The sequence below is a fragment of the Melanotaenia boesemani genome, chromosome 18 (assembly GCF_017639745.1).
Source record: "Melanotaenia boesemani isolate fMelBoe1 chromosome 18, fMelBoe1.pri, whole genome shotgun sequence".
NCBI lineage: Eukaryota > Metazoa > Chordata > Actinopteri > Atheriniformes > Melanotaeniidae > Melanotaenia > Melanotaenia boesemani.
The window spans coordinates 11814931-11829269 of record NC_055699.1 but is presented as its reverse complement, the minus strand read 5'-3'; the positions used below and the strand labels follow the sequence as shown (position 1 = coordinate 11829269).

At 40.3% G+C, this 14339-nt stretch overlaps 1 protein-coding gene across 2 annotated transcripts; it reads left to right on the top strand.

Moving 5' to 3' along the window:
- The first annotated feature begins 544 nt into the window (after positions 1 to 544).
- zic4 (zic family member 4) lies at positions 545 to 5633 on the top strand. 2 transcript variants are annotated; one of them, XM_041969101.1, is made up of 3 exons: positions 545 to 1225; positions 1334 to 1963; positions 4182 to 5633. In XM_041969101.1, exons 1-3 carry the CDS (start codon positions 799 to 801, stop codon positions 4619 to 4621), a joined length of 1497 nt encoding a protein of 498 aa, XP_041825035.1. In that variant the 5' UTR covers positions 545 to 798; the 3' UTR covers positions 4622 to 5633. The 2 variants fall into 2 exon arrangements, with proteins under 2 accessions (XP_041825035.1, XP_041825034.1); XM_041969100.1 differs by having other exon boundaries at positions 546 to 1963.
- Positions 5634 to 14339: the final 8706 nt, after the last annotated feature.

Sequence of the window (14339 nt, the reverse complement as noted above, 5' to 3'; positions counted from 1 at the left end):
GCACACACACGGATCAAACCGTGCGTAGCACAAAGTTAACTCTCCGCTATGCGCTGAAGGGCGAACTGCTCGATATGTAAATATAAGAATATATCAAATCGCATTTTAATGCTATCTGCTCCGGACTGTTTTAAACTCCCACGCGGGATTTTCATTTGTACAACTTTTTAACGGCTATCAGTGTTCTTTTATATGCGTAAAGTTGTGCTGCATGCGTCGCAGTGCAAAATTAAGATATCACTGCATTATTTATGATCCATACAACTTTTATAGTGACAATATGCATACTGTTCCGCGGGAGTGTTTTGTAATCACATAATCAACGTGCGGCAATTGCTGTTCCATTGCTGCGCAGTTTTGTTTGCTGCCACAAAAGGAAAGACGACTGTTTATCTGGATCAACTTTTTTAGGAGTTTTATTCTACAATAACCTTTGCATAACAACTATTTTTCTCAAGCGTTGCCTCAGGCACTGGGCATGCGCACTGGCTGCTCGCTGTCACTAAGACATTTTTCATCACGGTGGAAAGTGTCACTGGTGACGTCAATCACAGAGCTCTGACCAATTAGAGCGCAGGGTGATTGTTTAGCTCCACGGGCTGCAGCGCCTACCATGAATCTCTATTCAGTATCAAAGCGTCCTGCTGCTGCCTCTCAACCGAATGGGATTCCATGTTGTCTGCAGATAGACTTAACTTTATAAAGTTTTTTTCCTTTATTTTTCATTGCGATTAAAATATATTTGTCATCATCATTATTATTTTGCCTGCTGTCAAGTTATTCTAAAATTAGGAAGTAATGAGCGTGGATGCATTGGGAAGCCCCGTTATGGACCCTACGTTTTCCAAACGGAACACGGCGCTGAGATTAGTTGACTTGGCAGGGGCTCACCACCATCACCATCATCACCACCATACCCCTCAGAGCGTGACAGGCTTCCCGGGGTTCAGCAGCCATCCACACTCAATGGCTCACTCGCACCCTGGGGAGATTACTGCGGAACCCCGCCTGGGGCCGAGTCCATTCGGGCCAGAACACATGGGGCACTCCGCGGCCCTCAAAATCAGCCCAGCCCATCATTATCCCCACCACCATCACCACCACCACAATCATCATATGGCAGGCCACAGTGAAGTGGTCTCCAGTCAAACGGGAGCTTTTGGCCCGGTTCAGGCGACGTCGGTCCCCTATTCTATGTCTCACACGGCCCAGGCTCTATCCGCAGGTAGGGATTTTCTCATCCGGAGAGATCTGACAGCTCAAGCCATGCCCGTACTGACTGACCAGACCGCTGGTTCAGCCTCTCACCACGGAATGTTTGTCTCAACAACAGGTAGCTATCCCGGACACTATGGTCATCATCCTGACGCTGGGAACCATACCACCCTCTTCTCCGGACTTCATCACGAGCAGCCTTCTAGCGGATCACCGGGTGGCCAAGCACTGAATGGACAAATAAGGTTAGGACTACCTGGAGAAATGTATGTCAGGTCTGATCACTTGAGTCAAGTGGCAAGCTCCAGGGCTGATCCGTTCTCCGCCTCGCCTTTGCATGGCTACGGTGGTTTGAATCTGAACATGAATCTCAGCGCTCACCACCATCACCACCACGGAGCCGGAGCTTTTTTCCGCTACATGAGGCAGCCAATAAAGCAAGAGCTAATCTGCAAGTGGCTGGAGCCGGAGCACTCGCCGAAGAAACTTTGCTCCAAAACTTACAGCACCATGCACGAACTCGTAACGCATGTGACAGTGGAGCACGTCGGAGGACCAGAGCAAGCGAACCATATATGCTTTTGGGAAGAGTGTCCGAGGGAAGGAAAACCGTTTAAAGCAAAGTACAAACTTGTGAATCACATTCGAGTGCACACCGGGGAGAAACCGTTTCCATGCCCATTCCCTGGCTGTGGGAAAGTGTTTGCAAGATCAGAGAATCTAAAGATTCACAAAAGGACGCACACAGGTCAGTAGCGATATATTTATACAATTTAATGCTGAACAAAATGTTGAAAACATGCTATAACATGCAAAGTAAAAGGATGAAGTTGCACGATGAAATTGAGATATATGCTTTACACATTATCTGAAAACAATTTGGTGAAGTTTTCCTTGAGATTATTTTTTTTAGTTTTCATTTTGATTTTATTTCAAACTTTAGCTCGTGGCATTACGCATTTGGATTCACTCAAATGACCAATAGCAATTGATCAGTCTGCGTTTATGATACTCCAGGACGCAACAGCTCTTGGCCACCTGTTTGTTAGGAGTTGCATCAATGCTTGCAAGTTTCACAAAGCTCGGATTTGAGGATAATCGTACAGCTCACTCTGGCGTTTGACGGCTCAACCTCTTGTTTACACCACAGCACAAAGACTGAGGCCCACGTCATGTCTCTTCCAAGTAGCTTACACATCAAGCATGACTGGGCGGCAAAGTTGGAGAGGTGTATCTTCATGTTCAGTAACTGATATGATGAAGTTTTTATCTAGTTTTGCAGCCACCGGTTTGAGCTATTTCAGTGCTCACTCTTATTTTTAGTTATAGCCTATTATAGTATTACGATTTTTGAAAGTGTCTTTCTTTTCAGTTTTGCTTTCCCATTTCTAAATGCATCCACAGCCCACTAAGGAAGTTAGTTTTATTTAACATTTTTTGCATTCAAAGCCGTTTATCTTCCTTTGGGGTGTCATGGCTGCACTGTTCTCGGCGAAGTCATAGTTTTAAAGCAATCAAGTGTTTGTAGTTTCTAGCCAAAGCAACAAGTTGACAAGTGCTCAAAAGCCATGCAAGCAATGCTGACTGCTCGCATGCTGACTGATGTGTAGGCTTGCTCTGATTTAATAGTTTTTGTTTTGTTTTGTTTTTTTGTTTGAAGAAAGTAAATATGGTTCAATATGGCTGCCTGAATCTCAGAGCCTCTGACATGCTGCGGATCAGGGAGGGGAAAAAGGCCTCAAAATGTCGAGTCAGACTTGTAAATTAATACAGTAACTGCATTCCTTTTTTATCGGTGGCTGCATGGCGCTCCCCCTCTGTTCCATGTCTGCGCCGCCTATGTATTATTCATATCATTTGCTCACATTACCTAAGTACAAATCTGTTAAATTATTTCTGTGTGTTGACTCCCGAGGGGCCTGGTCTTTGGTATCATGTTTAAAACCTAACCGAAAGTGTGGTTATGACTGGGGCTGCCCCTGGGGTCTGTTCCTCGACGGTTTCTTGTACTACACTAATATCCTTGATTGGCTCTCTCAACCCAACAGCTGAAGGTCAAATTGATATTCAACCCGCAAGTGTAATTAGACAGAGGCAATTACGTATTCTCAAAAGCTTTAATCGGAGTAGAAAAATCAGCAGCGGATGATTTCCGTGTAATTTATTCAGATTGTCCTCCCCCCTCCTCTCTCTCTCTTTTTGCCTTGTCATACAATCAGGTAGAATACGTATTATTAAAACACAAAATTAAATTCTCTTCATTTTTGAAGGATTCAAACGCCAGTAGTGGGGGAAGCTGGCTGTGGCATTGCTTTAATTTATCCTTCCTTTCAGCTAGTTTTAAGTCTGTGCTTGCTTGCCTGTTGGCCAGGTATGAAACCAGGACGGTGGGGGGTTCTGACCTCCTGTTTACTCCACACTAACACTCGTGGGCAGATCTGTCAAAAAGGCAAACTTTAGACAGAAAAAAATTAAGAGTGTGTTTACAGAAGATTAACAAAATCAATAATAATAATAATAATAATATTATTATTATACAATAATAATTATAACAATAATACCTGTGCTTGTACTAGCATAATAATAATAATAATAATAATAATAATAATAATAATAATAATAATAATAATAATAATAATAATGATGATAATAATAATAATAATAATAATAATAATAATAATAATAATAATAATGATAATGATAATGATAATAATAATAATAATAATAATAATAATAATAATAATGATAATGATAATAATAATAATAATAATAATAATAATAATCACTATTACACGTGTAATAAATATTTCCCCCATTATTTAGAGTAAACCCGGATTGTTGCAGTCCAGAAACAGGGAGTGTATGCACAAAAAAGTGTGTTAATAAATGAGCGTTATGTTTCAGATGTTCCATTTTAAACCTTGATTCCTCTGATCTTTAACACATGTCTTCCTGGTTGCTAACAGGTGAGAAACCCTTCAAATGTGAATTTGACGGCTGCGACAGACGGTTCGCCAACAGCAGTGACCGGAAAAAGCACTCCCACGTCCACACCAGCGATAAACCCTACAACTGCAAAGTGAGAGGCTGTGATAAGTCCTACACGCACCCCAGCTCGTTGAGGAAACACATGAAAGTTCATTGCAAGTCCCCACCGCCCAGTTCGGGCTACGAGTCTTCGACCCCTTCCCTGGTGTCCCCCTCTTCAGACTTGGGCCGGGAGCCAGGGGGCTCCTCGGTGCTGTCGGAGCCGGTTGGAGCCTCCCAGCCAGCGAATTTAAGCGAATGGTACGTGTGCCACAGCTCAGGTGCCAGTGGTGCCCAAACACCACCCAGCGGTCACTCCACACCTGACCGCGCAGATGAGGCACCTTACAGAAACCCGGAACCGAGGGACGCGTTTTAACACGGTTAAGTTCTGCGTTTTGAAAAAAAAAAACAAAACAAAAAAAACCCTTTTTTTTATGAAAAACAAAGACAGAAAGAAAAAATAATGTTTTGGCTGTGGTGCCTATATCCTGTGACTGGTCTCCTCCCCTTTTTTTATTTGTATTTTGGATGAGCCACAAAACAGACATCCAGAGCCAAGAGACGCACTTCACCACATGGCAGGGGGAAAAGGTGCAAACTTTAAAAGCGTGCTAACTTCCTGGCACAGAACAGAATTTATTTTTTTTTTTTCAAACCTCGGTTATCCAAAAATATTGGCTCGGTGCCTCCGCCCTGACTGGTCCACTTGTGGAGAGAATCGTGTAATTCTGTTAGACAACGTGATTCATTATTGTAGGCTAGACGTGTTGTTGTAAATTTGATTTGTAAATTCGAGTTTTTAAGTTCAATATGTTTTTATTTATTTTTAAATCTGATATTGCAGGATTTTGTATAATTGAACCAAAGTGCATGTTTCAATTCGAGCAAAAATTGTACATTTGTAAATTTTGTAAGTTTCGATGTGTTGATGTCGATAGTTTTGTAAGAGTCTGTCTCAGAGCAGTTTTCTTACTGAATACTGCAGATCTTTGTACAAACATTTTATGTTTACATCGCGTTTTTCCTTCGTCTGTGCAACAATTCAACTGTTTCATAAGCCTGCAGTATTTGGTAAACAACCGTGAAATGATAAATGTTTTTATCCAAGTGGGCATTTTGTGTTTTTTTTTTTTTTATCTTTGTTGTTAATGTTTTTATTTTATCTGAAATCGAGCGACACTAAAATTACGTACCAAACTGCCTTGTAATTTGTGAGTATTTTGAATAAATCTTGTATGACAAAAGTGAAAAATGAAACTATTCAAATCTATGGAATTACCAGGCATTTTAGTTTACACCTTTTGGTTCCATTTTCTTTTTTTTTTCCGTCCTTAAATGTTCTTGTAGAAAATAATAAATCAGCTACTTCCTTTATAGTCAGCCTGGTTAACTCCAGAAACGAAATTCCCACGTCTCCTGTTTAGATACATATAAAACGTCTATATCCATAAAAGTAAAGACGGCAACAAATATTTATTGTTTTTATTTTCCAGTGAAGTGGGGTTGGGTGCGTGGGGGGGGGGGGGGGGGGGGGGGGGGGGGGGGTCTACATTGTGTTCTACTTGTGTTAAATCTTACTTACTCAGCTCAGCTGTTGGTTGGATGCAGACGTGGGCAGTTTGATGAAAAGCTACAATATTCGGATTCAGACTTCAAAGAGCATTTTGCACAAAGAACCATTTTTTTTCACGACGGTGAATCCTCATGGTGAATTAAGATTTCTATAGCAATAGCCAAGTCAAACTCAAATGATATGGGGCCAAGTCCGAAGACTCAAAAGCTCGCTCTAAAGAATGTAATATTTGCTTCCCATGGGGTAGGAAACGGTAATCTATGTCCTTTATGCTGCAGACTAGAGCAGTATAAAGAAGAAAAATATATTCTTTTGCTTAGGGCCTACTTTACGGCAATCAAAGGAGAAGCCGCTAAAGTGCAGTTGTCTCACACCATAATAGACTTGCTTTGAAAGAGGCTCAAACTGCTCAATGGATAAATTAAACCAAAATCATATTGTAGGCTCTTTACGCAAAGAGCTCGCCTTCATGTTAATTATTTCAGCTTTGAACGACGTTTCCAGAATGATGAGTATTGTTTAAACAGTAGTTTGTATATTAGGATGAAAACAGTGCGAAAATGAGTGAAAACATGCAGCACACGAAGAGCTCTGCTTTACTGGGAAACTTTTGGCGAAGGGACAAGTTTCAGTAAGACCTTGACCAAAGCTGGGGAGGGAGGAAACAGCGCAGCTACCTCTCAACTCGTTTATAGAGTTTGGTTAAGTTCATGACAGTTTGTTCTGTGGAAGAGGCACAACTCAAAGTTGAAAAAAAACGCAAAGGAGGAGGGTGATGCCTCTTTTGGCACCAGCTCCTGTTCGTGCAAGAGGAGAAAGAAAGAAAGAAGAAAAAGGAAAAAAAGACAGTTGGATCTCAATTGAAAGAAAGAGTCTTTGAAGTGGGAGTTATATCAGAGGGATTCTTCTGGGTCGTCTGAACGACGTTGATGACACGGAAAGCCTTTTGTCACCGATTTGTTGGGCTCCTCTCTATTGGGCCGCCCCAAGCTTTTAGTTCCAGTCGTCAAAATAGACAAGAAAAACTGAGTGGCACAGAAAGAAAGGGTGTGGAACGTTCAAAAGGTTGTTTGATTAGAAAATAAGCAAGAGAGTAAAGTAAAACAAGAGGTCCCTGTGTCAGACCATCAACCTTTGATTCGATCTTTACTGGAGGAAGAACATTTGTGTCATTTTTTAAGAAGCCACACACAGAAGGGAACTCGTGCACGCTGCAGATCTGTGCACGTCGGCTCTGCTAAGGATTAGTGACCTTTATGCCTAATAATTTATGGGAAAGCATGTCTTTAGCCAGAAAGCGAGTGGGGTTCAGATCTGGTTTACAGACAAAGACTTTGCATGTTCTGTGATCTTGTGTCGGTACGGGATGTAAAATACGATGATTGTTAACTTTTAGCCTATAAAAACTTAAATTCCTCACAAACAGATAGTGGATATCAGAGAAGGTATTTACTGATTTAGTTGGGTTCACTCCGCTGAGTGGCAACCACTGATCTGATACCAGATTTAGGGTCGAGAAAACGAGAACAGGTGTGTGTGTGTAGGCTTGCATGAGGGGAGAGCCTTCACGTGAGCAGCAAAAATGAATGCCTTTCCACTTAACAAGCAAAACAGGAAGTGCTTAAAAATATTGCAGTTTAGAAGAAAACACATATTCTCATTAATTGCAAATGAACGAATGAATAATAATAATAATAATAATAATAATAATAATAATAATGATAAATTCCATACATTTTTTTAAAAGAGCCTGTCAGCACCACGTCTACATCCTAAGGCTCATTTAAGTGTGAAATATCATTTCTTTGTAAAATAATGGAGGCGGTAATCCGACTTCCGGAAACTGTCCGGCATTATTGAACAAAGCCCCTTTAATAGGGGGATTAGCAGTCTCGGAGTAAAAAGGCTCGCAATCCCCCCTCCTTCTCTCATTTCTCCCCTCTATCCTTCACGCCCACCCCACGCTCCAACTCAACCGTCAGCACCTCCAACACCAACCAGGTCATAATTATCAGGAAAGAAGTGGGTGAACGTGGATGAAAAGGGAAAAGGACGCACAGACAGATGCAGAACTGTGTGTGAAAATATTTTTATTCTAAGACTGAAGAGATCTACAAAAAACCATGTTTAATTATATGACTAATTGTTTTGATTGATGTCCTAAAAAAGGCTCCAGATTAGAAATATAAATAAAAATATTACGATTTCCTTCGCCTTAAAAAAGATCTGATAATTCTAATTCTAGTTCTTGTACTCGTAAAGGAGCATTACACTTCATTTACTGGACTTTCATGTGTGTAGAAGTGAGGTCAAAAGGCAATCTATGCACCCTCACAAGTTAACTACAACCATAAAGCTTGTCACGAATATAGAATATTTTAATCTGATACCATCCAAGGTTGGTTTCCAAGGGGATTTGCACGATCACATGGTTGTGATATATTGGCTACCACGAGCTTCCGTCATAAAGATTTATGATGGCTTTTAAAGCTAAATTAACTGTATTCCACATATAAAAGAGCGAGCAAGCAGAGTTAAGGCTGAAGGATACACCCCTGCGGTAGCTTTTGTATACAGCAGGGAAAATACATATAAGTCACAAAACCTGGACAGAAAAAAAGAAGAAGAAGAATCTATTCCAATGAGTCCTAGAACAGCTCCTCAACCTCTCCATCCCCAGTTATCTCCCAAGGTTTTCGAAATAATCGTCGTCCTCTGATTTCAGGAAAATAAGTTATTTTATGAGCGGATTCCCTCCAATGCGAATCACCCCCCCGCACACACACACGTTGCCCATAGGCCCGAACACGGATTTCTAACAATCTCCACATTATATGGCAGAATGTGCCACATACTTCACACCTGCACTCTGAATAGCAGCCCCCTTTCAGCGTATGATACGCCTGTTGGCCTTGCTCTCAATGCAGCTGCATGAGTGAATCAGTGAGCCGCTCATTTGGTCTCTTCTGATGTGAAATCTCTCATTTGATGTGGCAGTCTGAAGTAAAAATCTAGTTAGCAGGAGCTGTGCTGTCTTCGATTATTCCTGCAAGCACAGCTTCAAAATGCAGGAGAATGTGTTGCTGCAACTAGCGAAATATTCCCAAAATTTGTGTGTGAAAACTCAGAGCAATATAGAAAACGGCAGAAATAAATAAATAAATAAAATGCAGAAATAAATACTACAACACAAATCTCGTGCGACAAAAGATAATTTATTGCTTTTCAGTTGCAGCTTTAAAACTGACTGCATGAGCTGTTTTCCTAAAGTTTGTTTTTTCAGCAAAAACAAATGTGTATGATAAAGAAAAATAAGTGCAAATATGCACATTTCAATAGTTTACTCTACAGGCTGTCAAACCTCTGATTCATAAAAGGAAAGTCATGCAGCATAGGAATTTGAAATCTTGCCCCTGGACAAAGAAATTGATCTCATGCGTGTGCTGTAATTAATCAAATCATGAAGTTATCAGTCTCATCCGAAATTTATTTGACTCCTGAACTAGTTGACATGATTTTCTGACCATATATTTGAACAGGTTTATAAATTTTTTGTGAATATTAAGATTATTAAAAATTTTTTTTAAAAAATACTCCTAAAAACAGACATTTGAAGGCAACACGGGCCCTACTTAAGTTTCTCATCTTAAAGATATGCTGAGTGTCACTTAAGCTCAAGAAGATTCCAATCCTGCTGAAATAGAAATAAAATGCCACTTTTTTCAGTGCCTCTGCACTGGAAGTGCTTCACAAACAAGGAAATGGACCGTTTTAGGACAAGAAAACCCTCCTACTGATTTACCCAGAGCCATAATGGCAAAAGTGCACTCATACACTGTATAGAAGAGACAGTATATCATCATATATCAAAATAACACTGAGTATTAGGGGATGCAAATTCTGCCAACATTATGAATCATTGGTTTATCTGCACTATTTCACACGTCAGATGGGAAATATGTTCCAAACAGACAAGCAAATGCGCAGTTTGGGGAGAGACATAATGCATGTGATCACTCTAGCAGTATCGAAGACTTTGGGTCATTTCGCCATCTCCCGCAGGAAACACATTACGCCTCTCGTATTTACATACTCTTTAATATTTGTCAAACATTCATAAATTACACACTAATGAAATGTTCGACGGTCCTTGGAGATGAAGCTAATGAAGACATAGACTTTTGCTTCTGACACATTTTTGTTAGGTATTAATACCACTCTGTCTATTACGCTCTATTAACTATTATTATACTTGTGTCAGGCCACCGCTGACACGTTGCGACTTGACGATCACCTGCTGTAGGTGGGCACGCCATGGGATAGAAATGACCCCCATCTATAACCCAAATAGCCAATAAAAATGTTAAATGCTGGCCAGCTTATTTCCACAAATTGTAAACTGCACCGAAATCCGGACAAAACATTAAAAAAATCCAATTTATTGCCCTTAAATAACTGTATTTTTTAATTAGCTGTTTTCAGGCAAAGCGATTTTAAAATATTTTATTCTTGTTTTTATCAAAAAAGTGAAATCACTCCACCCATATATGTTTTCAGTTGCTTTAAGATAAACAAGTGCTCTTTGTGTATGATTTCTTGGTGTTATTTTTTGCAGTGCGCGCAGCTTGTGCGACCACAACAGCTTCAAGAGCCACTTGGACGACTGAACCTGAGAATTCAGAAAGGGAAAACAGAAGAACAAGAGGTGTAAAGGAGGATATTAATTATGGAAAAGAGTTGCAACTGAATATTTATTCATTTATTCGTTCACATATAGATGTAAATCTTTTTTTTCCCCACAGAACTTCTGCTCTGTTTGTCTGTCGGGGCAAACCAGCTCAAAGCGACACAGGAACTTGAAATCCTCTGGAAAAACTGGCGGAATGGGAGGGTTTTGTCACCTCTACAATATAGATAGATCCTTGGAGACGTGTTTATTTGACAGAGCAAATCCCCAGCGTGTCAAGGTTGTCATATTGTCCTCAATGTCCAATGCAAATGTCCCGGCGTAATCAGATGCAACAGCATGACGCGTTTATTACTTTGTCAATCATTTGGAGACAACAGTATTGAAACAAAGCAGGTCCACGTCCGGTAACCGGCAGACAGTGTAAGTCTATGTCAGTGAAGTAGAAGACATTCAATAATAATAAAAATCAATCAATAAATAATAAAAAATAATAATAATAGAAAAAGAAGATCGAAACAGTAATATAAAACACTAAAAATCTATATTAGGAGAATGTAAAAAAATAGTTAAAAACACTTGATTCTTTAAGACAGACGAATGGCTCTTTTCTTCTGCTCAGAAGACGCTCTGCAAGGCTTATTCTCCATGTCCATGAGTCAATCCATCAAAGAAAAAGTTTCAATAAGATTTTGTCCCCTTGGTTTCCATAATAAGCCCACCACCATCTGAGCTTAAGCTATCTTCATATAGTGGTGTGTGTAGCCTAGGACACTTAGACCAGCATAGAAGCAAAGCCCATAGAGTTTTTGCGCATATATATATATATATATAACCATTGGGATATTAACAATGGGCACGTTTAATAATTATATATTATTATTATTTTTTTTACGTAAATCCAAGGGCCCCCAAAGCAAGCACAAACAGAGCAGAATTAAGGCAAGTGTCGCTTCCCCCACTCACAGTCATATTACTGCAGTCTGTAGTAATAGAAAAAAAAAGCATGAACGATAGGTGAGTGTGTGTTAAGACCTGTCTGGAAATCAGCCTCTCAGTCTTCACCCAACCTTAGGGCTGTCTAATTTCTCGGCATAATTAACTTTATGCTCAAAATCAATTGTTTCCTGTACACAGCCAGGGTCCAAGACTGCAAGCAGTGAGAGGCCTATTTAAGCATGTGAGAGAGCAGGAAGCAGCCATACCTGCCACTCATTAAGCCCACAAAAACTCAATACAAAGAGGGGGGAAGAGGGATTAGACCTGCTCGTTATACCTGCCGCGCAATTAACACTACTTATTCTTCTAATCCCTCTGTTCTACAAATAATTGAACTTACAATAATAATTTTAAAAAACACGCATCACCAAATGCTGAAATTGTAGACAATAGATTTTTTCCCCACGCGCGAGGCGATTATACAAATAGTTGATTATTAGATTTGAAATTCAACTCTGTCCCCTTCCCCTTTTTCTGTGTGGTGGGAAGTAGAGGCGGGGTTGTATTTAGACCAAAGAATCTGCTACTGATTTGTACATTCCTCTTCTAATTTTCATCTGAATCAGGTATAGAGAATCAGCATCTTCCTCCTCTGCTTCCTCCTCCTCCTCCACGAGGCGGGTAATCAAACACCCCTCCCTTTAGAAACGGAGGTAGCTGAAACTCTTTGTCCCCGTTGTGTTGTAGGTGAATCGGAGCACACTTGAACTGAAAGGGGACTTGACCTTTGCCTTTATGTTTTCCTCAATGTTTGTCTAAATCACAATTATCTTTTGTGAGGGGACGCGCGCGGCCGCGACACGTCCTATTAAAGCAGATGGATGTTCCGTCAGACAAAGCGGAGAGGACGTCAGCGGCTCATAGGTGTTGGTAAACTTTTAGTATTTTAGAGATGCACTGACAAAAATGTGCTGGAAAAGAAAAACAAGAAGAAGTAGGGAAAAGACCCCAGGAACAGTTAAAACTTGCAAATAAAAAGATGCCACCATCTACATGAATAATTCCAGTTCCAATCTGCTGTTTAGGAAGCACCGAAGGACCCGAAGATCACGTGCTCCCTATTTCATAAGGTATAAACTTGCTACCATTCATCTTACCACATTTTGCCCAGTCACCTGGGCTGTCTGAGGTGGGATTTCTCCATTTCTGACAGTAGAAACCACCAACTTCAAATCGGCATAGAACTAGAAAACTATAATATCACTCCGCCATTCAATGAAATTAATCTGTGACATCATGACATCAATCCGCACGGGATGCTACCTTGGTCACGTTACGCGTGCCACCATCTTAAAAAAAAAGAACTGGACACTGTGTCACTCCTCGACACATGAAGAAGAAAAATCCAAACATATGCTACATGACTGCGTTTTATACTTTTTAATAAGCTGTTTAAAGACTTCCTTCACCCCTAATCCTCATATTTCTTTTAATGCAAACCATTCTTTTCATTTTTTTAAGTTGCCCTTCAATAATATTGACCTCTGTTAAGTTCTCACCCACTGTAGAAAGTTTCTTATTTCAGTTTGGATATGCAAGAAAAATGACTATTGCCCAGCAATAGATGAGTAACTCTTTTACTTGCTTAGTGCAAATGCTTAATTTGAAACGATAAACATGGAGGCAGATGTGGATAACTAAAGGAGTTATCTGGACGCGTACAACACCCACCCACCAACAATATAATACTTCTGACCCTCCTCCCAACAGGCTTTTGACACGTCGTAACACTCTAGTTGTCACTTTTCACAGTATCTTTATTTCTGCCTTCAGCCTTGCTGCAGTTACTCTCGGTACTCAGAAAACTGCAGGACGGTTACTTGGGAGTGATAGCAAAACTAACGGAGTCAGTAAAGCACTGCTGTTTATGACAGAAGGGACATGATGGCGTGGCTCTCAGCCTATAGGGGAGCTGCAGCATCTTCATTTATCAGGAGTGGCAGCGTGTGAGATGACAGAGGCGGCAGAGCTCCCTTTTTTTCTTTATCATAAAGCCACATCAAATGACTCCATATGATGATGATTACAGCTGCCATGCTGTCGTTTTTTTTCAGACAGGAAGGGAGGGTGGCTGCCCATACATGTACATTTTATAAATAATCTTTTTCAAGTGCATGCGTATAGGATGGCTATGGCATCTTGCCCCACCACAAGAAAGAATCTCGGTCAACTTTTGGTTGAAATTGAAACCTCTAAGTCAAAATAAATATATGCTTTCTGCATTTACCCTGACATGTAACAACAATAAAAAGGTTATAGATGTAAATTATCTTTATTTAATTATAAATGCTTGTTTTGACACTCTTTTGGCACCAGTGTTATATTAAAGCTTATGAGCGCATAAGATGCGCGTGCTGCACATCAAATAATCTGATTTCCCATCTTTTTACAAGCTGAGCACACTGCTCAACACTACTACAGCCGTCAGTAACACATTTCCTGAGTGGGAAAGAGGAGCTTGTGTATCACTCTTTGCAGTCTTCACTTCCTCCAAGGTGAAGATCAGAGGGTGAAAACAAGGATTACCCACTTGACTGTGTCAAATGTTAAAGCTCTCACGAGGTTTTCAGAGAATCATAATTAATGTTCAGGGCAGAGTTGGAGATGTAGACTCTGGCGGCCTTCGAGGCTCAAGGGGAATGTGTGGAATTCGATGTTAACCATTTTGCCTGTATCTGCAAATTGAGTTACTTTTTGAGTCCCACACTTTCTCGGAGACATTTAATTCTATTTTACTCTCTACGCCATAATTAAAGGGCTGCAATCTTCATCTTGTTTGAAAAAGAATCTATGCAGTCAGTAATGAGGTTACTGTAAACAGGTTACCTTTAACTT